The 26,844-nt window shown below is 39.1% G+C and overlaps 1 protein-coding gene across 12 annotated transcripts in view; it reads left to right on the forward strand.

Annotated features, from left to right (window-relative positions):
* Nucleotides 1-23,621, forward strand: part of CELF2 (CUGBP Elav-like family member 2) — a 376,856-nt gene extending 353,235 nt beyond the window's left edge. For 8 of the 12 annotated variants that reach the window (XM_055710556.1, XM_014283716.3, XM_055710557.1 and 5 more), the window contains 5 exons: nt 3,575-3,706; nt 9,383-9,562; nt 12,409-12,552; nt 17,862-18,033; nt 19,326-23,621. In XM_055710556.1, the coding sequence (XP_055566531.1) occupies nt 3,575-3,706; nt 9,383-9,562; nt 12,409-12,552; nt 17,862-17,989 (584 nt within the window). In that variant the 3' untranslated portion in view covers nt 17,990-18,033; nt 19,326-23,621. The remainder of the gene's footprint in view (nt 1-3,574; nt 3,707-9,382; nt 9,563-12,408; nt 12,553-17,861; nt 18,034-19,325) is intronic. The other 4 variants (XM_014283718.3, XM_014283717.3, XM_055710558.1 and 1 more) reach the window with 2 other exon arrangements.
* Nucleotides 23,622-26,844: the final 3,223 nt, after the last annotated feature.

Raw genomic sequence — 26,844 nt, forward strand, 5'->3', positions numbered from 1 at the left:
CGTACCGCTCCAGAAGCATATTGAGTCCTGACATATGCAGGTTTTAAGGGGGCAAAGATAAAATTCCCAGTATAAAGGGAAAAATAATTCACCAAATGTTGTGGATGCAGGGTGTGCCATACAGAGTGACACCAGAAGCCCAAGCTGTTTGCGGGTTTTTTGTGTGTTTGGATTTTCCTCACTGGTGCTGCACCAGTAGCACAGAGGGGGCAATGCCTAGTGGCACTACAGCTCCATACATTGAGCTGTCTAAGTACTTGGAGACAGATGCCCGCTGTTTATTCAGCAGCACTATGAAGGGATTTGATTCAGAGCAGCAACGTTCTGGTGTGGAGGACGGAAGGATTTGTGAAATATTTTCTTTTAATTTATGTGGTGGCAGGGGAACCTGGTAAAAACCAATTTATAAATTCTGTAGGTATCCAATCTATTGTTGTCATCTGGACAACTAAAAGACATAAATATAGAAGAACGCTATTCCAACAGTGAATTATACTTCCTTTGTCATTACTCTGAGCCATTGTGGAGCCCAAGAGCTTTGCTGACACAAGAGAGTTAGACAGGTTCCCCTGAAGCAGTGCAGTCATCTACTGTTACCACAAGGCATGTGATTTTTCTTTTTCCCCCTTTGGTTCAATATATGTTACAATTTTTCAGTTGAAAGGAACTATAAAAGGGCAAAGGACAGGAGAAGCCTAGTCCTTGGCTTTAGATGGATTTCAACATATTCTGGGAGCACATGAGGTAAAAACTTTCAGCTGGCCTAAGCTTCCATGCGTGTCTTTGTAGGACTTTAACTTTGGTTTCATCTCCCTTTAAATTTGGGGGGGGGAGGGGGGGGGGGGGCACGACGGACATGACACAACAGGGAATACCATTGATTAATCTGTTGGTTTTATCCAGCATTTTGTGACAAATTTTCTCCTCTCTTAATATCTGGGACCTTTTATGGTGCTTTTATGATAGCATTTTAGCTCATCACTGCCTTGGTTTCACACATGCAGGTCTCAGGCAAAGGGAAGGAGGTAACTAGTGTGGAGTCTCTCAGGAAACCTCACGCAGCTAGGTGCTGGATCTGTCCTTCACAAGTGACCTAACAAAAGAAGCTCCCTTCATTTCTCTTCACCCCTTGTTCAATAAGATAATGGAAAACCACACAATTTGTTCAGTTTCTTTTTCCTCAAAGAAATAATAAGCCAAAGAGGAAAAAGCATTGTCCCAGTGGATCTGTGAGACAGATCACTGCTAAGCAGAAGAAATAACCTCAACAACAAAACACAGATTTCTGAGGTGCTTCAGTGCTCCAACTAGTATTTTACATTGATTATATGTCAAGTCATTATTTAGGCAAACTAGATAATCTGCATTGCAACTTCAAATGGGAGAACCACTGAGGCACCTGCTCTGTGTTTGTCTGCTGGAACAGAGAAACCTGATATGCATAAAAGAAGAAAAGAGATGTTGGCCCCTGATGCTGGCCATCCCTGCAGCATGTTTGAGCAGCGAGCCTATGATAAGAGCCACCACAACACACTCTGTGGGCTGTGCAAGAGGGAAGAATTTAATTTTCAGCCTTCTCCAACAGATGTGTTGACAATCCATAAGTGTATGGCTCTCCTTCACAGGAGTTATTGCCCCAGCTTTAATGTAATTTTCGGGCAGTTTCCTAGCTCCCATTTCTCTCATTTCTTAAATATATGTTTCTCCTCAAGAGAAAAAGGTAATAACCATCTGAAAAAGAAAATGGATGGAATTCAGCCCAGTCAAAACTAATCAGATCCTTCAGATCTGAGGTTTATATACTCCATTTGAATGATTGGCTAATGAACATGAGCAGAGGCGTGGAGCAGTGTTGGTCACAGGGAATTCACTGACATTCATTCACTTAGATTTTTTCCTCTCTTCTCTGTTGGTGCCCACATTATCTGAAAAAAATGGGGTTTTACTTTGGTTTTTTGATTACCTTTTTTTTTTTTAATCAAGGACGTTTATTGGCTTCTTATTGCTTTGTGGAGAGAATTTGAATAATCAAAGCTGCTTCTGTCTGCAACGTATAAAACTATTCAAGTTAACAATTCAGATGCTAGGGAAGTGGGGACAATGAATGCCTCACAGAGACTGGACATCTCCCCCCACCCATACAAGGAGAGTCTTTTGTACTTTGAGGCCTCATGAGTGCAAAGACTTGTCTTCTGTGGGTCTTAAGGTGGAAAAGGTGGGCTGTTTGTAGGTTAGAGCTTGAAGTTTTACCCACAGGAGTGAAAAAGTTTCCTCCTACTTTCCTTACTGGATCTTGCCAGCTGTAGAGACTTCACTTTCTTGAGGGCTGACTGAGTAATCTGGTGTGTTCAATAGCTCAAAACAGCATCAAGACAAAAGTGTCTTAACCATTTCATAGCTAGGTAATGAATAAGAGCAAAAAAGCGTGGTGTTGACATAATGTGCCTCCAGTAAATCATCAACAAAACCCTGGCTTTAAATGTTCACTTTTCGGAAGATAATGTAACTTTATAAAGGAAGAGAGTCTTTATGATTGATGCACTAAAGTAGGGCTCAGGAGACAAGCTAAAAACCTAATTGCTTCTGCAGCTTTTATGAGTGTGATTCATCTGGTATAACTTTACCTACCTGTAAATTAAGTTTTTAATCTACACTGGTTATTCAAAGCCCATCTATGAGAAAGACATGCATTTCTAGTTCATCCACCCTATCCTAAATGACAGCTCTTTCTAAGGTGCTCTATTACTTTCCTATGACAAGAGAGTGAGTCTCTTTCTCTTCCTAAGCATGTAGTTTAGGTGGATTCATCTGATCCACCTTCATCATTCCTTTGGCACTGTAGCAGCAAGGACCTTTTCCCCACCTAAGCCTCTACTACCCCTCTTTTGGGGATGCGTATAGTAGCATTTATGGGGTGCATGTACATGACAAGTTACGTACAAAGGCCAGGCTAAATGCTTGCAATAAAATGGATAGTAGTTACATTTTGTATTTGGACGGTCATTCTTATTTTTGTAAACTTCAGGTCTTTAAATGTTGTTCATAGTGTCCTGGAGCAGAGGCATAATGGCATAGTGTCTCACTTAGAATAATTAAAATTTCTCTTAGAGCACTTGGGGCTCAGAACAGAAAGCTGTTGTCTGACAAAATTACTGTGAGTAATTCTATTTTTTTCTTAAATGATGGAATTTAAAATGTAGCAATATATCAGTAACCTGGTTAGCTGAGCAGCCTGGGATGCTAGGTTGATTGACAGACTTTTGAGAAAGCGACTGATCCCATACTTAATGTTTTTGTATTATGATTGCAAATAGCACAGTGCTAAATGTTGTGATCCAGTCTCTGCAGTGCAAGACTCATCAACAATTTGCATGAGCAATCATACCGTTAATATCCTGAACAAGGTTGATCTATTGGTCTCATTTTCTTTTCTTCCTTTTCTTGCCAGTAGCCCTGTTGTACTCAGCATTATTGTAAGCTGGTTTGTGATCAGCTAAAATAAGCAAAACATGGCCTTAATTTTGCCTTGTTTTTTTTTTTGTTTTTTTTTTTTTTTTTTTTTTTTTTATTTCAGTGGCTGCATCAACTGCTAATTCCACAGCTGGTGCGGCCATGAATTCTTTGACTTCTCTGGGTACTCTCCAAGGATTGGCTGGAGCCACTGTTGGACTGAATAATATTAATGCACTAGCAGGTACCGTAAACAGTGAGTATTTATTGCTGTGGTGGACAGCCTTCCCCAATAATGCCACAAAAACTATCAATTGTAAAGCGATGATATGATTATTTTTAATCTATGTACAAAATAAGGGAGTCAAGCTGATCTAGTTGCATTCATGGTATTTATGCAGTTCTGGAGTCTTTCAGTTTCACATAGTTTGCTCTGCAAAGTGAAGTCCCTTGGGTCCCTGCACAAAGACACCTTTTCTTGCAGGGTGTATGGAAGGTAAAAGAAATGCGGCGAGGTAGTTGGGTTATCTAGGTTATAGGAGAGGTTCCTGGTTCATTTAGGGAGTCTGACAACAGGTGTATCGCCCCAAAGTACAAAACCTCACTCAGAAATGTAGTGATAAGAAAGATGTTTGCCACAGAGGCAGTCCTTTTAAAATGTCTGTAGGAATTATCAAATTGAGTTGAGAGCAACATACTTAAAAAATGAAGGCAAGTCTTTGGCTTTTAATTGGCAAGTGTAAGAGAATGATGCAGTTAGTCACCTGTAATACCAGAGCATGCACACCTATCCTATGACATCTTAAACAAACCCTGGCATCTCCAGCTAACTAGGTGCCGGTAGATGTTAGAACATTCTTTCTTGTTCTTAGCCTTGGTCAAGATTTTCCTGAAGAAGAAGGATTTTATTTTTTTTGTTTTAATTTTTTTCTGCTATGATGACTTCACCTTTGCCTGCAATGGAAGAGATTTGTCCAGCTGCATTTCCCCTTCCCTTTTTTTTAGCTGCTGTTGCTCCTTGCATTTCCTTTTGCAATGCAAGGAATCTTATTTGGTCATTGCCAGTCCATGACCTATCATAATGTACCCCCAGGAATGGATGTCCTCCTCAGTATCTCTTGCTCACTCTGATGCTCTGCATGATGTCCTTTTTGTCACTGTTACTTGGCTGCTCACACAATCTTTTTGTTCTGTGATCTCTGGTTGTCATTGTTGGGAGTTGGGAAGGAAGGGGGCTTATGGATGTCCATGTAGCAATGTTGAGTGGTTGCATGGGGTCTTGTGTAAAACAGGTCTTGCTTCTGGCAAGGACATGCATATTTCACACAAACAACCTCATAGTAAATATGACTCAAGAGCAACTTAAAAAAAAAATTATGTTCCAAACCAGTAGATGTTAGTTTCCTGTCTTATTATTACATTAGTATTACAGCAAGCCACTGGAAATGGCATGCATGAAGAGCTAATTTATCTCCTCTCATGAACTCCCGTAGTAAGAGAGCTACCCTGTCACAAGTAAGAAATCATTAAATGTCCTTTCCTGATAAACAGACGATCTGGTTTACTTGGTTTATAAGAAGTCACAATATCAAAAGCAGAGTATGGCATCCTGCTCCTTCCCTCCCACAAGTACTAAGAACCAAGGCACACTGGAGCACTCCAAGATAATGTCCCTTTCATCAAGACTGAGCAAGAGTGAATCATCTGTGAGCTCTTGACATTGTGTGGGAACCATTCTGTTGCACTTCTTTTAACACACCTTGTTAGACTACAAGCAAAGAGTTTACGTTTTCTCAGCAAGTATTTTGAGGTGATGTGTGTGCAAATTTACCTGCATGTGTCATTTGAAGTATTAATGACATAGTTACAAGCTAGTACCAAATTTCAGTGTGTTTTAAGCTACCTTACTTCCGTGGACTTGTACCAACAGTGGCTTCAGTCCCAAATCTTCTTCATGGATGTTTTTATGGACAAAGGCATGTGTGCCTGGAATATCTGTATGTGTATAGCACTCACAAAATGTACGTTGGTATGTCTGTCTATGTATATACATATGAAAGAGATCTAAAGACGGGAAACTGCTTCCCCACAACACAACACAACACATTGTTGTGGTACTGTTTCTCTCAAAAGAGTGACATTGATTATCAATTTCAGGTACCTGTGATGCTAATGATAGAGAAGCATTGTTCAAAACCACCTCCCCTGTCTATTTTAATTACAAGCCAGTGCTTTTTCTAGTGACCATGTCTAATCCAGTTATTCACACTCAGACCTCTTTAGGAACCTTCAGGAAGCCTCATGTTCAATAAGTCAAATGTTTCCCACTATGCCATGGTCATAAGCACTCCAGTAAAAAACATTAATTGGTCATGGAGGTTCCTGAAGTAACTGTGCAGAGAAGCTGGAATTGAATGATATACTTCTAATTGGGGATATAACAAGAGTGATCCAAAGTGCAAGTCAAGCGGAGCTTAACCCAAAAATGAATGAGAGGGTAGCACTGGGCTTGGGCATTGATTTACACAGAGGTGTTGGAAGAGGTACTCTTCTGGTGCCATGTCCTGCTCTGTATGTGAGAACCACAGGGACAGTGCCTTCCAGGCTGAGCTCACTAGGAGTCCTCTATCTGTTTGCTGGGTCCAAAGTAAAGAAGCTGGGCTGTGGAGAGTGGTAGTGCTCTCATTGTAGAGAGAAGCATTGTAGAAAGATGTCTAGAGGCCTTAAAAATTAAAGAGAGTAGAGTATGGTAGGTTTAACTATTTCCAAGGGTGTGGCAACAGTTGTACATACATGTGGGGATTCACCCAGTCTTCTCTCAGTTGTGCTTGAAGCATCCAAAACCTTAAATGACAAAACATTAGACTGTCTCCTTTGGGCACTTAAATTTAAATAATGTAACTAACAAACAGAATTGTGAATAATGAGGAATAATGAATAAAGAAGGAATTAGAGATTCTTTGCAATTAACAAAGACAACCATGGATCCAGGATACCGAACAGCTACGACACAGTATTTGTGTGTGAACCCAGGGCAGCCACTTACCCTTTCTGCCCCCGTATTTACATCTGTAAAATAGAGATAAAACTATTTGTGACAGATTTGAAGGTGCTTGGAAAGCACTTGGAGAGACCTTTGGACTTGCCAAGCATTGTCACTTCTGTATTATGTAGAGTAGCTCAAAAAAGGAGAAGGCCATAGATGAGAGACTCTAGAAGGTTATTTAACAGAAGTGAAGAAGGGACCAGAGTTCAATATCAGACTGAAGTGCATTGGTGGAGATAATAAAGAGATGGAAGAGATATGTAACTGCAGCTGGACCTTGCAGATTTCATAAAAATGTAAAAAAGGAGAAGAGAAAACATTCTGAGAGCTTTCTGTATATCTGTTTTGCTCAGGAAGGAAGTGTTTTAGACACGTGCGCTGTGGTAGCCGTGGCCATGCCCTTCCCAGAAGCGATGCAGCCAGCTGGGGCTGCCTGGCTGTTTGCTAACCTGAAATTGTTGGGTGGGAAGGGGCTTAATGAGTCTAGGTGAAACAAGGGGGAGGATGCTGTCCACTGCAGCACAAAGCATGTTTATCTAACAGGCCGATGACTCACAAAAGATAACGTTATCCTAATGCTTCCTCTGTTATCAAGTTGTTTCAACCCTATAATAGAAGTAGAAGCTGCTTCATCAGGAGCCTTTACTTTAACCAGAGCTGTGTATACACCCATGCAAGCAATGACACAAACCTAAGTACAAAAACATCAGAGTAGGTTATGGTCAGGCTCAGGATCAAATTATTATTATTATCGTTATTGCTGTTGCTATTATTATGCTATTGCTCTTTATTACTATTACTATTATTCAAAATGTCCTATCTTTTAGGTATAAGATGCTCCACAAGCTATGTTGGTTTGCAACTTTTTGTTCTATAGCTGGAACTATTATACATCAAAGATCTGCTCTCCTGTGCTCTGGCAGAGGTTTTTGTTCAAAGTAGTGGCAGCCAGTTTCTCCTATCAGGATACAGTGATGCTCTGAAGTGGGGTGAAGGGGAAAGAGAAATCTTCAAAGTGCGAGACATTTTATTAAGGAAAGGCTAAGAATATCACATCTCTGTCAAGTGTTCAGTCACACAAATTATAGTAATATCAAAAGGTATAATTTATGCAGTACAATTCTCTTAATTGGCACAGACTCTGGTGGTGCCAGAAAGGTGCCACTTGAGCAATTGTCCTGATTATCCAAGACTCATAGGAATACACTTTTCGAATCTACATAAGAGATGGAAGAAAAGTAGTGGGTCAGCATCTTTATCCTCCTCTGTCAATGCAGGATAATTCCTTGCAGTATTCGTTCTATCTCTAAATTACTCATGTGATAAGATTATGCCACTTCCCTTGAAGATTGTTTCCTGGTCTAATAGATTTCATTGTTAATTCTCTGTAAAGTGTCCTCTGCTTAATTTCCTCACTTTTCTCCAATTTACATATCAACCCTTATTACTGCTCTGAAATTAAGCCCTCTCTTTCTCTTCAATGTTCTTAGCTTTTTGGTCTTAATATGGCTCTACCAGTCATCTCTTCACCTATCATTTTGCCAACCCAAACACCAAGCAGTCAATGTCTAAGAAACGGTCGCTGGTGGTTCTGGGTGCCTCAGTTTTCTCGTGACTGATCTGTACTTCAAGGGGCCTGATTAAGCCCTTCTAAATTGTTTGTGAGCTGTTCACCTAAAAGCTGGGGAGCACAGAGCAGCTAGTTGTGCAGAAAACTCCCTGGCCCAACTTTCAGTCCTGTTGAGCACTTACTGCTCTAGTTGACACAAGTCAGAGGTGTGGGTGATGAGCAGGGCTTGGAACTCTGCCACCCCTTCAACTGCCAAAGAGGCTGTAGCTCTAAGAGAAAATTCACTTTTTCTAGAATTTCGGGGGGGTGGGGGGGGGGGGGGAAGTGTTAACACTGCTAACTTCAACATGGCTTATTCAGGAGGCGTGATGAGGAATAGAAGCCAACAGGGAGAGGCTGTAGCCCAGGATTTTGTCTGCCATCGAGTCAGAGTGGTAACACTTTTTTTGCAGATCACACTATTTGCATGGATGAGGGATGCCATTTTCCACACAGCTAGCAATCCAGTCTGAAATTTCCTCTTTGGCAGTCATCCCAGTTAAATTAATCTGTTATTTATCAGGATGTAGAATCACTGTAAAGAAAAAAAAAGAAGTGACTCTGCTTCCAGTGAGAAGAGAGGCATTGCTAGAACCAGATGCTTTTGTTTCTCCGTGAAAGATACCTATTCTGAGGGAAGCATTTTTAGTCACTCTAGGTGTGCTGCTGTTCATCTCTTCTGGAGTAACTGGAGAAGGAGGGTGGAAGCGTAGAGCATCGCAGCCCATCTTCCTCCCACAAACCTAAGGGACGAATTCCATAATTATACAGAGGGTTATTTCTAAATGCTGTTAATCAGGATTCTCTGCTAACTGTCTAAGCGTAATGCTTCTGATACGGTGTGGTCATGGCCTGTGGCTGAAGGTGCTCGTCAGAAGGAGCAGCCTTCCTCGCAGACGGTTTTTTCCCAGTGGCCAGCTTGCAAGGACACAGGTCAAACACGTCCCACTCTCCCAGCTTCAGATACCCTCAGCAGGAGCAGAGGTGTTGAGGAGGGTGGGCAGAGAGGCTGGCAGGAGCATCGAGCTGTAGTACTTGCCAGTAGCAGGCTGCATGCAAGTCCGTTTGACTGTGCCACCGTTGTGCTAACAGTGATCCTGACGCCAGAGTCGTGTTTTCTTTGTTTTCAGTCCCATTTGGTGAAGTGCCAAGCTGCATGCACTGCTGTCATTGTCAGTGTCATATAATACCAACGACTTTCGGAAAGCACTAATGAACAAGTGCAATTTCTTTTCTCTATTGTTGGGTTTTTTGTAAAGTTGCTCAAATGCTCTCAGGTATGGCGGCCCTGAACGGAGGACTCGGCGCAACAGGCTTGACGAATGGTACGGCCGGTACGATGGACGCACTCACCCAGGCCTACTCAGGGATCCAGCAGTACGCTGCCGCCGCGCTGCCCACCCTGTACAGCCAGAGCTTGTTGCAGCAGCAAAGCGCTGCGGGCAGCCAGAAGGAAGGTAAGCACCTGCTGCCGCTGGAGCAAGCACTGTGGCCAAGCAACCTGCGTTCGGCCAAGCAAAAGTGATGGCGTGGGTTCGTTTCTTCCTGGAGGCTTAATGAAGGACCTCCAGTAGCCTAATTTTTGATTATTCCCCGCAACCCCCGCCCCGCCCCACCCCACCCCCCCAAGTTTTCTCCTCATCAGTATTGTTACCCTCTTTGACCTCTAATGCAGATCCTTCTTTAACCATCTGTCCTACAAGTTACACTCTACTGACCAACCCTTCTTATATAAAAGCATTTAGCAATGACCGCATAAAAAGGCACTGGTAACAAAAATCACCCCTTTATGGCTGCCGTTTTCTCTTCTGCTTTCCGTTTTTGTGATAATGGAGTTAATCTGATTAGGTTTGAGGTTTTGAGTTAATGACAAGATCCGTTTTCACTTTGAGTGGTTCTTTGCTTAATTGTAGGTCTTGCGGGGAAGCAACTAAGTGAATGATTACCCCCTCTCCCCACACCGACAGCGAATAAACCTCAGGAAGTTACTGCTAAGAATAAATGAATACTAATTACAAGATGTTTAGGAAAATGAGGTTACCCTTTTCCCCTCTCCTGTTCCTCTGCACACTTCCCAGGCATTTTGGGGTTTGTTTCTGGTTTTGTTGCTTTCTCTTATCCTAATTTCCAGCTGATTCTAGAAGGACAGGAAAATATCGCATGCTTTCTAAGATTGTATCTATGTTGTCATTGCTGTTCTTGCCAGAGCTAAGCTTTGGAAAGAAACCTAGTATAATATCCTCAAGAGAAATTTTTTTATCCCCTTGTAAAATAGTATCTTGTACTGTTATGGGATGCGTTTCCTAGGAAGACAAACTTGGCATTCCCCCAGCTGGCTATTGTATAGGGACACTGGAGTTAAAATGTATATTTTCTCTGAATTCTTCATTTACTGCTAACAGCTTGGATTATTTAAAGTGAAAGGATTTTTTAATAAACTTTTTTTTCCCTTATGTTTTTGTGTTCTCTGCATTTATCTTTCAGCTCACTCCCTTTGGTCAGTGACAATTGATTATTTCACACCAGAAAGAAATTGTTTGTTTGGTGTCACAGAGTGGAGGACACATTGATTTTTTTCCAACTATTTCAATTTGTTTGTGTTTATGAACATTCATACCAAGTGTAGGCTTGCTTTTTATTATTATGAATTGGCAGCGTCCCTTATAAAATAGGCCTTTTAGTTATATGTCTCGTATCTGTTAGTAAGGGGTTAAGTTAAAGTGAGAAAATCCCATCACTGAATACTGACAACAATGTTTTGTCTCTTCACATAACTTCTGAGGGAATGGTGAAGAGTCTGGAGTGGTTGAAGATAAACAAGTACTAGAGAAAAATGCTATATAGATATTAAATGCTGAAACACAGTGAACTGCCTCATGCCTCTTCTCTAAAATACTGTTTAATAAGTTTTTTCTTACTGTTTTAAGAAATACTGCTTTCTGGGAAAGACAGTTTCCTTGCGGGAAGAAGTAAGTTCTGGGTGGCAATTTGTTTCCTTTATTTGTTTTCACATCCAAAAAGTTTTTCTTTTTAAAAACTTCCTCCCCTCCCCCAATCCATTTATCCCCTTCTTTTGGACAAACATTGCAACCTTTTTCTTCAGGCTGAGAGAGAGCAGCCAGCCTGGTTCTTTGGTATGGGAGAGGTGAGCTGCTGTGACTGTTGCAGACAGTATTCCACAAATCTGATGCGTGCTTTCCTCTTCCTCTCCAGAAAACCAAGGACATCACATCTGAGGCACACTTAGGTTCCATTAAAAGCAAGGGAATACTTAAACAGGTTACTGTAGATGTTTTTTTTTTACCGGCAATGTTTGTTCCCTTGCTGTACCACTTCCACTCCTGGTGTTTGCATGGGAAGGCCACATGTCTGGCTCCATCATTCATCATGTTCTTCCAGGCATCCATTGCTCATCTCCAGTATGCTATTGTAAAGGAGAAATTGAGCTAGGGAAAAAAAATAACCTATTAGTGCTAGGATGATTGTTCAAACCAACAGCACTAATAATGTGCATCTCACTTTTTGGCTGTAAGAAAAATACTCAAAGCACTTTCGAGTTTGCACCTTTCTTTGCAAACTCAACTTTGTCTAAAACCACTTTAATTTCAACCCAGCTACTTTATTTTGAACTTTTTAAAAAGACGTACTTTACAGAGTTTCTTCTAGGAGACATCTTTCCGTGTGGAATTTTTATTTAAGGAAAAAAAAAAAAAAAGCTGTCATTTTGACATGATTCAGTACAAATTTAATTCTGAGTATCTTTTTCTCCAACTTCACTGATTTCCAAGTCACAAGGTTTGCTTTGTCTTACCCTTTTTATTCCCACTTCCACCAATTTCCTGCCCTTTAAGTTCAAATCTGTGATACTCAAGTCTGAGCTTGGCTTATTGCAATTCCATAAATTCCTGCAATTGGAATTAAACCGACAAACCCATGGAAGTGTTTGAGGCAGCAGAGGACTCCTTGTGCAGTGCTTGAGGTATTGTGAGAGAGCAATACATTGTGTACCTGTTTTCCTAACCCTAATTATACTGAAAGGCACTCGTATAAATTGAAGAGGCAGCAGTTTAACTTCTGTAGCAGAGTTATCAGGTAAACACTTTTCAAGATAGGATGCTCTAAAGAGCTGCATTTCAGCTCTGTTCCTTTGATGATCCATTTGCTTTTGTTACTTCAAAGTTGGAAAGTGAAATGTTTTCTGGCCATCACCATCAGTAAGTATTATGGAAAAATAGATTAAATACAGCACTTTTAATAGCTGTTTTCATATTTGGTTTTGTTTTTTTTTTTCCTCCCCCTAAAGGTCCGGAAGGGGCAAACCTCTTTATTTACCATCTCCCCCAGGAGTTTGGAGACCAGGACATTCTGCAGATGTTCATGCCTTTTGGAAATGTTATCTCTGCTAAAGTCTTCATTGACAAACAGACCAATCTGAGCAAGTGCTTTGGTATGTCAAATTTAATAAATCAAATAGTAAAACCCACATGCACTGTACTGAAAAGGGGCCAGGAAAGAAAATTAACAGCAATGTGAGAAATGTCATACTGGAAATTCATTCCAAAAATAATGGACTGTTAATCCTCAAATGAGCAGGAAGATGCACAGACAAACTACTTCTAACTAAAAATTGGATATGAAAAAACAGTAATAATCTTCCAGTCTGACATCTCGCATGAATGTGTCAAGTGCATGAAACTAATTACACCCTATGTGGGGGAATGTCGTTTAGTATACTATTAAACTGCCTTATTATGGATACCTAATTATTCTCTATTGTATAGCTAAGCCACTTAAAAATGCTCTATGTTTAACCCATTACTTCTACATTTCAGGAAGTTCTTTCTTCTGAATTAAGCACAAGATTTTGCAATTAGTGATTGAATGTTCTGTACATGTAGTTCAGATCGCTTTGCAGACAGTTGATGCCTAGATCTGCAGCTTCAGCTGTGGCGGGCAGACTCTGGTGCATTACGGAAGGTAGCATCTCCCCTTACCTTAGCACAGGGATGAAGGAAGCCTCACAAGATCAGTGTCAAGTTTCCCAGAGAACACTAAGCTGCCAGAACATTAGATCACAGCAGAGAAGACGATGATATGTTGATATAAAACAAGTTCTCCGGTTGTTTAAGTGGGCTGATGTCTTTGGGATAGTGTAGATGTGCCAGGTCAGTGCTTTGCTGAAGTGGAGTGCCAAATGTGAGGGGCAATTTGTTTAGTGCATTGGTCTAATAATTGTTGTCTTATGCAAGACATAAGAGGGGTCTAGGGGGAGGAAAGAATCTCTTAAAGATAAGGTTTATAAGTTTTGACCTAAAATATTGGAGCTTCCTTAAAAGTGACGGTTCTTTCCCAGAGTAAAGGAACACAGCTATACGTATGACAAAAGAGTAACTAACAACCCCCTGGTTTCCAAAACTCCTTTGAACCAAAGTGTTGCTCTTTGCCCAGAACCATCCCTTAATTCTGGTGTCCCCATTAACTATTATAAATGTTTCTTAGCTTGCATAGAATTACTTTTTAAAAAAATCTAGGGTTTGTTAACATGTGTCTAAGGATTTCTCTATGCTAGGGCCATTCACGGGCCCCACAACTGTTGGGCTTCAGTCCATCTTGAAAGGGCTTGAATTTATCTAGACAGTACCCAAAGACGAGGAGCATTCATCAAGTTACTCAGAAACACCTACTGCACTGGAATCCAAGCCTTGCCACAATCTGAGTATTTTTCACCTGAAGGTGAACCCTTTGGGCACCCAGAAAGTTAATTTGCTTCAGAGAAAGGGTGTGACGTTCTTGCTGCATTCTTGCGTAGTCTTTCAGTTCATTTTTGAAGCATTGACCTCTTTAAGCTTGACAAAAAATTGTTCATATCTAGACTAATATAGTCCAGCTTGTTTCTGCAATGAGTTAAAACAGTCCCTGAGGCTGTTGCCAGTTTGAATAGCTCCCTATTGATCTGGAGCCAGTTCAGTTAGTATGTTGGGGTGACAGAATCTTTGTTGAGGTCTCCAGAATCTTGATGAAATGTCAAATCAAGCTGCATTAATCGAAATGCAGCAATTATGGTGACTGCTGAAAGAATGTAGATTAGTTTGGGCAGGCGGCTCAATTCATCAGCGCGCTTCCCACACTTGCTTTTTGTGGGTTTCCTTTTACTCTTTTCTCACCTGGTGACACATCTGTCTGGATTTGTGGGACACAATTACCTAACTTCGAGCAATGTACCGAGGTTATCTTATTAGAGGGAAAATGGAGGGGTCAACACCCAACGGATGAAGGAGTCCTCTGTCTTTTTGGCATTAGTCAGCTGTCACTAACATTTCAATTTCTCATTCTTCCTCCCCAGATATTCTGCCAGCAGTGAGAGAGTTCTGCTTTAAAAACAAAAAGAACTGCAGTGGCAGGGGAAGTTGAGATTTTCTGATTCAGTAGGTGACTACTTGGTGATGCTGCTAGTCATAGGCAAAGCCAGAATTAACCCTGCTAGTTTAACATACTAGCATACTTTATGTGTACCTCCTCAGCTTTATTAGCAAGAATCATCTATTTGTTCTTTTGGTCTCATATTTGTGGTTTTAAAAGCTTTATTTTTTTCTCTGTCCTACCATCCAAAAACTAGCACAATAATACATCTGAAGAACCCATTTCTCTCCTGTATCATTAATGGTCATTGTTCTTGGTACAGTTTGGGTTTTTTGTTTGGTTGGTTTGGTCTTTTTCCCCCTTGTAGTAGTAGTAATAGTATCTGTGTTTTGCACATGCTTGGTACTTTCTACTCTGTAGTTTCCAATCTCCGGCCCAAAGGAGGAGGAAGTCAACTTACAGATGAGGACAGGTTGAACACCAAAAAGGTGAAAAGATTGACCAAGGCTGTCCACTGGCAGGATTGGGAAGGCAAGGTGCATTCTGTGTGAGTCGCAGCGTAGTGATATAGAGTGATGAACTTTTATGTAACTGCTTCTCAAAATGAAAAACTACTTCTCTTTGCAGAAAATGGACTTTGGCTTTATTTGCTTTCTTGTCCACCTCAAATGATTGCTCAAAAGATTAAATGGTGATGAGAATGACAGGACAGTCTGTTCATGCCTGAAAGTGCTCTTCAGTGAGTTCTCATGAGCTCTCGTTGGTTCAGCAGACAAAGGGTTTCACTTTTCAAGCTTACCTCTTGCCTTTCATAAACCTTAGAGTAACAGAAGTGAGAGATGTAGAAGTGAAGCAGGGGAGGGGGGACCCAATGACATCAGCACAGAAATGCAGTCTGCCTCATAGCAAAATTGCTACTTGAATGATTAAAAATATTTTTCTTGATTATAGACATACATAGAGATATAAAACAAAAATCAGAATTGTCATGACAGGGTCTTTGAAAATTGATAAGAAACACCGACCCATCCTCATGTAACCTGCAGTTTAAAATTCAGACAAAAATTGATGAATGGGTGCAATCAGAAAAAGATAAATAAAGGGAGAGAATGGCAGATTCCTCTGTAAGCTTTACGAATGAAGGTTCTCGATAAGGGAGAAGATGAAAGCGTGACAGGCTAATGTAGATATAGCATTCTGCATGAAGAGACAAATTGTGGATCTGAATAACAACTGAATGAACATGGCTGGTGCCATCGATGCAGCACAGGGGTTGTACGTTTGAATTTGTGGCTGAGTCAAGGAAGCTAATAAAAAGACATAGAATGAGGTGACTTGTCTTATCCCCCTTGAAGGTAAGGGTAGCCTGAACTAGTTGTTCTTCTGTCAGCAGTGGAGGTGTCTAAACTGGTGACATGAATGGTGGGTGTGCTTGCTTCTTTTTATTCACCATTCACAGATGCCATCTAAATGGCTAGTTTAGATCAGTTGCTTAATTTTCAGGTGAATAAAAGTAGCTCAGAAGAAAAGGAACTAAGGTGTTGAGAAGTTCATAGCAGAAGACTGTCCTGAATGCACTTAAGAGAACAAAGTGAAGGTCAGGAAAGCTGTAGAGGAAAATGCTGAATTGTCCAAGTAACTGACAATAGCTACATCTCAGTTGTGGAGCACCTGCCTGGAAGGTGCTCCAGCTGCCTCCCAACTCATGGTAGATCTGTGTTCTATCTCTGAGGCAATGCTAGAGATCAAGGCTGAGATCTGTGAACTGATAGAAGCAGGCACAGGAGTTCAGTGCTGACATGTGAACAGATGAGATCTCCTAGAAGAAAATAGGGGCAAGGAAGAGAGTGGTGAAGCTTCTCAGGATATGGCAGTAACAGTAAGAGGAAATGATCTAGTGGAGAAAGCGAGGAAGTGACAAGTTACTAAAACCAAGGAAGGTATAGAGGAACATTTATTTCCCTTGAGGAGGTAACAAATAGTCAACCGTAGAACAACATGAATAGAGCATATTGGCTTTGGCCAGGGGAAGGTCTGCAGAGATTTACATGAGAGGTGGTTTTGAGTGGAAGGAACAGAACTTAGCCTGAATTGTCAAAGAAAAGTCTTGAGTTAATAGTTTGGTGAAGATGATTTAAGGTGAAACCATAGGGATGGTCTGTGAAGGAGAGCAGATGGACAAGCACCAGATGAATGGATAAGAGTTTTTTTTCTTTACAATGAGGAAAATATATCCTTCTGATAATGAAGGTGGGAGAGGGCAGCAGTGCAACATAAGCAAGAGTCATAAAAGAATAGGCTAAAATGATGGTAGAAACAGGTTATGAATCAGAGAAGTATGCAGGCGCTAAGCCCAAATGAAGAAAGCTGGTAGAAGAGAGGCACTGAGAAGCCTGTGTGTTAGAACTGAAAACAAAGTGTGTGGGATCCATGCTTTAACAGAGTGAAGGGATATGTGTTAAGGCAAATTCAAGTAGAAAGAAGAGGGAGCATTTCAAAGCAGATGCATAATAGCAGGCTGAGTACAGTAGTAATTAGCCAGAGCTGAGGCAGAGCAGCAGTTAGGCGAGCATTGCAATTACAAGTGGGAGGCCCAGATATGAAAATGAATTTTGAGCTTCCAGAATCAGGGAGATTTGAGTCCATTATGAACAGAGCATTTTTAGTCTCCAGGGGAAAAGAAAGCTGAGCCAGGCCAGCCATTCTGAATTACCCAAGCAAGCATTATTCCCCTAGTTAGTGCTCGCAGCCGAGGAGACCTGGAGTTCTCGTCAGGCCCTGCCGTTGTCTTTATGATACTGCTTAGTTTAGATGCCTGCATACCCCTTTGGGGACCAAGAGGCTGAATTAATTAACATTTAATGTACCTTGAGATCTTGAACTGGAAGAATAGAAAATATTAATGTTGCAAGTGTCCTAAGCTAAGCCCGAGGAGGTGAGTGTTTCCTAGCGCACAGAACCAATGCACATGGGCTCACACTCATGTGTGCAAGGGTTTTGTTTTCACGTAACCAAGCTTTCTGTTTCAGCTTCACACCTGCAGACTGGCCTAATAGTACTTCCTAATAGGCTGGGAGGTATATAGATATTACACTGCAAAGTGTCGCGGTAGTAAATATCTTCAGTCTCTAAGGTAGGTAGATAAATAACAGATTGAAAACTGCATTGCACCAAAAGTGGCCAACTGCATCTGAGCTAGTAAAGAAATGTTATGGAGGTAAAGGGGAAGGTAAAGGAAATGGGAGAGGAAATGGGATACGAAGTGTGATCAAAGAACTAATTGAAGGTGAGGTAAATGTGTCAAATAGTAATAATAGAATCCTAACAAAACGCCTTCTGACATTTGTTCTAACCTATAGTTCGCTTTCTCTCCCACCTCCATTCTGTGTCTCGTAGGTTTTGTTAGCTATGACAATCCAGTCTCTGCACAAGCTGCTATCCAGGCTATGAACGGCTTTCAGATTGGCATGAAACGCTTGAAGGTTCAGCTGAAACGCTCCAAAAATGACAGCAAACCTTACTGATCTTAACCCCAGATGCTTACTGCTCTTATTTTAGCTTTCTTAGGGTAAGTCCCATGAGCAATCCTGTCCTCTGCAGGGGGGTTAAGAAAGAACATAGAGCCAACCTTCACCAAGAGACAGTTATTTTTACAGTTACCACTTCCATTTCCCCACTTGTCCTTATTACACTTGGCTCCCAGTTCCTTGCCAAGTAATTACTGAGTTGTGTTACTGTATTTTGTTTTGCAGCATAATTTATCTCCTTTTTGAAACAAAAATAAACATCTTGAAATTCAAAGCAACACACACACACACACAATGTGCAATTTAACTCTGTGAACCCTGGTGCCATTAGCACACAATAAAAGTTGTTTTCTATGGATGGATTGTATTTTACCAGGGTGGCACCAGCAGTTTATAGGTTAAACAAAATGGCCTCATGCCAGTTGAAGCACTTATTTTGCAACAAAAATTGAAACAAGTCTTTCCACTACATCAACTTTTTTTTTTTAATTTATTTTTAATAGATTTGATTTTTTTTTGGTTCAAATCAACGTCTTGTATATTAGTCTGATTTTACACTGGTCGTCTTTATATTTCACTTTTTTTTAAGTTCTTGTTTTTTTGGAAAGGATTAATGTAAAAAAGATTTAGAGATCTGTTTCTAAAGCTACAGGGTTTAAAATAAAAAAAATAAAATGAGTGACAATACTTGATGTTTCTTGAGAGATAAATTTAATAATAATAAAAAAAGAAAGCCACAGGCCTGTAAATTTTATTTGTAAAAAGCATTTCTATTTTTATACAAAATTTTTACTGCCTCAGAAATAATGGAATTTATTTATTGCCTATTGTTAACTTATTGGATACCTAAAGAGCAGCTCTCTATGCTAGCTAGATCCTTTGAAGTAGTCTCTAGAGTAATTGTGCCAAGAATGGGCACTTTTTCACTGTCGAACCCTACACCCTTTACAGTTCATGCTTTTATCCTCTTGTTTGTATTTGTCTGGTTATTTTGTTCGTAGTTTCCATTACCTAGTTTAAAGTTCAGTTGTCTGGCCTTCCTCCTTCCCCGCCCCCCATCCCTTTCTGTTACATTTGTAGAAACTGGTTCTTTCCTCTCTTTCCTCCCCAAAGAGGAATCCATTCTCTCTGACTTCTTTCAGATGGATCCTTTTGGGGTTCCATTGTGCTCTTGTTGACAAGTATTGTAAGTTAATGCAAATTATGTGAATGGCTCATAGACTCTACTGATAAAAGATTTGCATTAGTTTTCTCCTGCACCCATAAAAGTGATTTTGTTTGTGCTGCATAGATTCTGTGTAACTTTTTTTCCTCTTCCTTGTTTTTTCCCTAGACATCTCCATGCCCGTTAGCCCATCGTTTGCCTAGCATGTCCCTGTGGCGTCTCAAAAAAAAAAAAAAAAAGTTTCATCGTCCCGTCATTGTTTCTGATGTCTTTCTGACCTCACATCATATTTGGTTCTCCTACTGACCTTTGATCTAGTTTGACCTTTGAAATTTGCATGTGACCTCATCTAGCTATGAATTCTGGGAAGTCAATGTGAAAAAACATTGCTGCATTCATGCAAGACTGAAATTTATTATTAGATAAATTAATGATAGGATTTAAAAACAACCTGTGGCAAAATGTTTTTTCTTTCTTTCCTTTTTTAGTTTTCTTTTTTCTTTGGGTTTTTTTGTTTGGGTTTTTTGGTTTGGTTTGTTTTTTTGTTTTTTGGTTGTTGGTTTGGTTTTTTTTTTCATTTCGTAAAAAAAAAAATAAAAAAAAAACAGACTTGAAAGTATTATACAGGGATTGGCATTCTGCCTGGTCACTGGTGACAATAGCAATATGTGTCCAGAGGCACAGAATGTTGGTTTCTAACAGACTACTTCCAAAACAGTTTGAGAAATAAAACTGTCTGATTTTAAGTCTCTAGAGGTCTGTAATAGTTTTTACATTTTTCAGGCAGTGTAAAGTTTTTTGATAAGGCCATTTTAGGTGGCTCACTTTCTCATTAAAGTATATATATAGAACCACTTTTTGTAGATTAGTATAAGAAAATATTTACCCTGTTTTAGGGCAAATGCTACCTACTTGTGTCACCTTTTGCTGAACTGACTCACAGTTAGACAATCCATGGTTTAATGCACATGAAATTACCTATATTTTATACTGTTTCAATGTACAGAAGAAAGGTTACTGTAAAATGTGTTACGTTGGTGCTTCTGTGAATTAAGTTGTGGTTTCATCATGAGTCTTATGGTCTTAAGTGTTCTATGTTTATAAAAGACGAGTTTAAAATTGGTTTACTTGAACAACAAGAACAAAAACAAGATTCAAAAAAAAAACAAAAAAAAGTTGTTTGCTTAAAAAAAAAAAAAAGAATTTCATGTGAAAAATGAAAAAATATTCCAGAATAAGTTTGTGTTGGCTTGTGACGCATTGATGTCATTTTTTTATTGTGAACAATTTAGATGTGTTTGTGTTCAGCAAAATGTGATCGGTTTTTCTTTTAAAGAAAAAAAAAATCAGTGAAACTATAGTGCCAAATTCCAAAGGTACTTTCTTCCTAGAGCTTCAGTGTGTTTCTTGTGTGAAGTAATTTGATAACATGGGTATTTTATTATGTGTTTTGTATAAATCCCTAATATTTAAAGAAAAAAGAGGTTAAAAAGTTTGTTAACTTGCTATCCTGTGGTCTTGTTGCCTGAAATTGTTATTGTTTGTTATTTCTCTTTGATGTTTTTTGTAAAACATTGTATAAGTGCCCATGTTTCACTTTTTTAACCACTCTGCACACATCAATGCTGTGAAAGCAAACCTCACTATGTATTTTCTTCATATTGTATGGAAACCTCTAAGGTGAGAAAGTTTTGAACTTTTAACCCTTTCCACCCAGAGCTGTCTTGAGTGTTAATACCTTTTATACATTCACCATTTTGCTGTTTATTTTTATATATATATCTATATCTATAAATATATATATACTTAGTTTTTTGTGGTTTATTTAATACATGGTTGAAATCAGAACAATGCACAGGGCAGATCTGAAGGACAAAAATATTTTACTGCTGTCTAAATTTCTTCTGTATCTATAACTAAAATTATTTAAAACCGTAATTAACTTGTGGGTTTTCATTTTTAGATTTTGGGGATTTTGTCTTTCTTAAAGAGCTTTTAATATGCTGCTGGAATATGCTATTCAGTATTAATAAAACAAAAGAAAAAGAAAACAATTCTTTAATTATCTATTGTGTGAGCCACTCCCAGACAGGAGTGGTAAATCCACCATTTGAAAACCTTGAGGAGAAAAAAAAATATTTTTGTAATTTAAATAAATGAACTTTTGCTTAAATCAGATGCACTAGATCTTCCTGGGTGAAAATTCAGTGTGCACTGCAGTTAAACTACTTTTTATGGATAAAGTTTACATACACTGTAATGTTTGGTGTTATCTGCCATTATTTGTGACGGCAATATATTGGCTTACTCCTGCAGACACTTGTACAGAGAGGAGTAACTTTACTCATACACGTAGTCCATGGGAATATATATGTGACTGATGTGGGTGTTTGCTGGAGGAAGCTCTGTGTAAGGAACCAGAAAAGAGATGCTGGTAGCCCTTTTCACTGCCTTGTAAGTCTGATTAGATTGCATTTCTACCGCACAAGTAGTGATCAACAATCAAATTCGGTTCTTTGCTACCGGTGTAGAGAATTCATTGCCAATCCAATGTGTGTGAGCAGCAGTACCTGCGACTGATGATAAAGTGCCATACCTTCTTCCACTTTCTATTTATAGCTGATTATATTCGAAGCCGCCTAAAATTAAAAACAAAGCCCTATATGAACAACATCAGCTGGTGCACTCTTGTCTCTCATCCCCAACTTAAATGCTTCTTTATGTAGAGCCCTGGGATGGAAAGGACTAGCCTCTAGTGATGCAAAAAAGTTTCCTTCTTATAGCACATGCACTTATAAATAAATGATCTATACTTTTCTCACATGTTTTTACTACTGCTGGGGCCTTCCTACACCCTTTGAGGGCTATTTTGTACTACTTGCAGCAATTTTGCATATTCAAAGTATCATCTCACGTACGTTATATTATATATATGTGCATCTATATATATAATATGAGATCATCATTTGGATTGTTTAGACTGTTTCACTAATTTTTCTCATTGTTCCCACCGTATAAATTTCCAAAGCTTTTTTAGATGCCCTAGTGTGTCCTGCGGGTTTACCAGTCTGGTTAGTGGGAGTGCTGATGCCTTTGGTCCTCAGGCAGTGTAACTCGGCATCAGGCTGCCCCGAATTACGCTACACAGGACCTTGGTTTAGCCGTGGGAAAGGAGGAATGTTTCTGTACTTCCAGGCAACTGAGATGGGTCATTGCTGAGAAAACTGTCTATCTTGAGGAAAAAAAAAATTAAAACCAAAATGAAAATCAAGTAAAAAACCAAAAAATCCAAACATACACCTCCTTGGAGACAAATTATCTACCAGTTCTCTTTCAAAATACTGAAAGGAAAAAGCTGCAAGGGTGCAAGGGCCTAATAAGAGAGGAAGAAAAACAAGGGAAATTGCTTTACAAAATTCTAATCAAAAGACTAGACTAGTTGTTTTTTCAAACAAATTAGCTAATTGCAATGAAATGGCAGTCCTCAAAGGAGTAACAAGTTCATCTTTCTTTCACCATAGGGGTTACAGTTCCTTGGCTTGTGCTACTCTGGAATCATTTTACTGTTTCTGTTTTTATTATCTTAAGTGCTAATTAACAAAAGGAAAAAAAATATCCTGTAGTTTCATTACCTTTTTGGATAATGTCATACAAAAAAAAAAAAAAAAAAACCAAAAAAAACCCGAACCTATGTATTTGTGTTTTTTTTGTGCTGTGAGAATTGTTGTTTGTAGATTAATAATACTATCATTTTGTTTAGAATTACAAACTAGTTTTTAAGTATTGTCTGAGAAAAGCCAAAGTTAATGCAATCTAGTGGAAACTGTAAGACCATTTGAGTATTGTTTCTGTTTTATTGATGCATTTGGATTTTGTTGTTTGATGGAATTTGAGCCAAAAAAAAAAAAAAGAACAAAAAAAGGCAAAAAAAAAGCAGGCTTTCCTATTTCTACAACTTGATTGTACTTACGCATTTTGTACCAGTGGAACTTTTTATACTGGAGATTAAAAAAACAAATGGAAATTTTTGTGGCTTACTCTCGTGGGCCCCCTCGATCATGACTGATTTTCAAGTTTGATTTCTGGACGGTAGAAAGAGAGTTGGTTTTGTTTAGAGAATTCAAAACTTTGGCTTGATTTCTTTTTTTCCCTTTGCTTATATCTAGTGTTTAGAATTTTGTCTTAACAAAAGCGGTAAGTTTCACTTTTTATTCTGTATCGTGCAGTTACACAATAAGGTAATTAGAATTAGGAGTACTCGGTCACTTTGCGTGGATAAATGTATTAGTTAAAACGTTAGGGGTTTGCTTTTTTGCTGTTTAGATCAGAGTTTTTTCTGATTCTTCTGTCCTCATTGTGAACATAACCGTGTAGTTGAAACAGTCAGACTTATTTTTGTAACGTATGTTATTGTGTGATGCAGTTTTTTGCTTCTGTCTCCAATATTAAACCATTTTCCTAATACTCGTCTCTCTACTTTGTGTGTTGTATTGTTGGTGGTCATTCTGTGTTGGTAATACATCTACACACCTCACTGTTTCACGTGCCTGTTTTTTTTTTTTCTCTATTTGTTGGTTGTGTACAAAAGATACAGTCGATTCCACCTAAGTGAATATCTGATTGGGGGGCAAAAGAGGATTTGTACATTTTAGACATGATACGGTTTCTTTGATTTTGAGTTGGTTTTTTTTTCCTCTCTTCCTTCCCCTAGTCATGCCTTATCACTTGGATGATCTATCTGAGCAGGAAGCATTTTAAATGAGTTTCCTGCAAAGTCATATAGAAAGTAGCTTTTGTTAGCCTTCTAAATGCAAAAGCTTCTGAACACAAACACACAGAAGCCACCTGAAAAGGTTGGGTTTGGGTTTGAGTTTTTTTTCTGTGACATTTCAGTCAGTCTGGAAAACTTGGATTATGGAGATCAATTCTTCCTAGTAGTTAAAAAAAAAAAAAGAAGATAATACTCTAATACTCTGCCGCTACTTTGCAGAAGCATATGAAACAGTCAAGAAAAGGAGGGTATAGCCTTGGGATTTCTTCCAAACTGCACAGTAATCTGATGGCATATGGTGTTAGTCAAACTCTCCTTAGAAACTAATCACATCTTAACTAGGGCTGTGAGAGCCTGCACAGGCCTACCAGGTGATTGAGCTTGCTTTGTGCAGTTGTACCTAAAATAATTTTAAAAATAAAATAAAATCCGGGTGAGCACAGGAAGACTTTCTATTAAAGCCACTGGAAGTGAATAAATAAATAAAAAACTGATGGAAAAAAGATCCCCTGTTGTTCAAACAGGTGATATTTTTGCTGTGGGCTTACAAAGCAGATCATTCTCAGCATTGGCTAATAGTATTACACAAATCTCAAAAGGGACACAAGAAATACCATAGTGCTTTTTTTCTCATTATTTTTTACAGTTGGCTTTTAGCTTTTTTTTTATTCTTTCATTTCCTATAATTTTTTTCTTCCTCACAAGGAATCTCTCTGCTCTCCCCCAACCGGTGTCTACCACAATGAAATAAAAGCTGCGAAAGAAAAATCTATGTTGTTCTGGTTTACAAAAAGTCTCTCTTCTCTCCTGATGGCAGATACAAACCTTACAATTTGGAGGGGGGAGGGGGAACCAAAACCAACCAAACCAAACCCAAGGAGGAGAGAGAAGCACTGGTGAGTGCTCTCTGGAATTCAAGCCATACGCCCCCATCCCTTTCCTTTGTCCCACTTTCTGTGATGCTCAGGAATCGAAGACCACTTAAAAGTGCTCTTATGAGACCCAAACGACACTCCTCCCTCTTGTCTCCTCTCCCCTGGTCTTTCTGGCACTCTGGCTTTGGCTCACACACACACAGCCCCCCTCAAGTAACGTCCTACGATGTCATGGTGCACTGCGTGTTTCCGTGTGGTGACAGCAGCGATGTTGGCTCCTGCGTTTGGAAGAGTTTTGAAATTTTCTGGTGGCTTGTGAGTTGGCCTGTTTGTTATTGCTCGATATATATATATTTTTTAAGTATTTTTTAAGGCTTTTTTTTTTTTTTCTTTTTTTGGTTTTGTTTTGGGGTTGGTTTTTTTTTGCTTTTTTCACTTTCCGTTTCCATGGAAGGCAAGGAAGTGATGAGTCTAGAGTCCCAGATAAGCTCACGTCACCTTGCAGGGTCTGTTGGTCAGGGGTCCAAGCAACTCTTAAGTTTAATCTAAAAACCACAAAATCCTGTAGTGGACAGCCCAGGCTGGAAAGCAGAAACTGATGGTCAGACTATGTCCTGGGTCTTTGGTACCTCTAGAGCTTATGATCCTGATTTGGATAATTTTGACACCAGTGGATTCAGTTAAGTAAGTCTTGACTTGCATGAATGGTGAATCAGAATTGCTCTTGGGGCTTTTTAGGTTGCTGTGGCTGCTTTGTTTTTTTTCTTTTTTTTATTCCCCTCCCAAACTTGGTCTTCGGAAAGAAACTAGAGCTTTGTGAAGGGTCTTTTCTTCCAAAAATACAACTGAAAAAAAAGAAAAAAGAAAAAAGACTTATACTCCAGTTGGATTTCTTTTAAATACTCAGGGCTGAAAGATACAGGGTTTTTTTTTTTTTCTTTCTCTCTTTTTTTATTTATTTTATTTCAACAATGGGGAAAAATGAGTTCCTTAAAGCAATGCAGCTGAACAGTTTGTCCTGCTTAAATGCATGCTTTTAATTTCAATTATGTAAGGCACCTTGCAGTGTTAGCAAAATGTCTCTTTGTTAGCTATATGTGTATCGCCATGGGAAATTACCAAACTGTCACAAGACTTGCTGATTAAAGAATAGCCTGCCAGAGTGTGTGTGCCTTTGCCCAGTGTGACTCTTAGGTATTAGGCTAAGGAAAACAGTTTAACAAAATGTAGTGTGAATCATTCCTGATAAGTGAATAAAGCATTGTGACCAAGCAATCAGATTATTCACTTATCAGGAATCGACTGTACTGATAGTTTGCCTGATTGTTTTTGTTCCTCATCTCTGTTGTAGTTTCACTACTTTGCTGTGTTCTGTTTTTTCTCTCATGCTCTTAGCAAAATCACTGGGAATATCCCTTCGTGTGATCATGAAACGTGCTACTGAGTAACAAATATAAAAAAATTGAAATATAAAAATGATATCTTAACAAAATCTATGCACTTGCTATCAGGAACACAATACTGGATGTGTCTTATATATATTGAACTATAATAGTATTCAATTTCTTAAATAAAGCTTAAGAAAGGATTCTGTTGTCTGTAAAATTTTATGAGCATTAAATGGAAAAAAAAAAGCCAACATGTTTCTAGGGTTGGGCGCTTTTTGTTATATGAAATCTTACTGGGTACATGGTCTTTAACCATGCCCGGGCAAATGTTATATAATTCACTTGCTATTTCATTAATAATGGAAAAGTTGAAAATCAGGCTTACTAAAGTCTGTGGGGAGAAAAAGTCTTACCATTCAGTGACTTGCAGGAAAAGATACTGAAATGCATAAATTTCTATCTTCTGTGCTTGCAAAAGCAAATGTGCTTGCTTTGGCACCAAAACTAAGAAATAGCCGAAATGTGTGAATCAGAAAATGTAAAGAAAAGATATTATATTACTTCCACAAACAAGACTATACTTCTTCTTGGTATGTGACTTTTTTTCCTCCTGATTCTAGATAGGTTTAGAATCAAAAACTGAAATCCTGTAT

This window comes from Falco cherrug, chromosome 5 (genome assembly GCF_023634085.1).
Source record: "Falco cherrug isolate bFalChe1 chromosome 5, bFalChe1.pri, whole genome shotgun sequence".
NCBI classification, from domain to species: Eukaryota; Metazoa; Chordata; class Aves; order Falconiformes; family Falconidae; genus Falco; species Falco cherrug.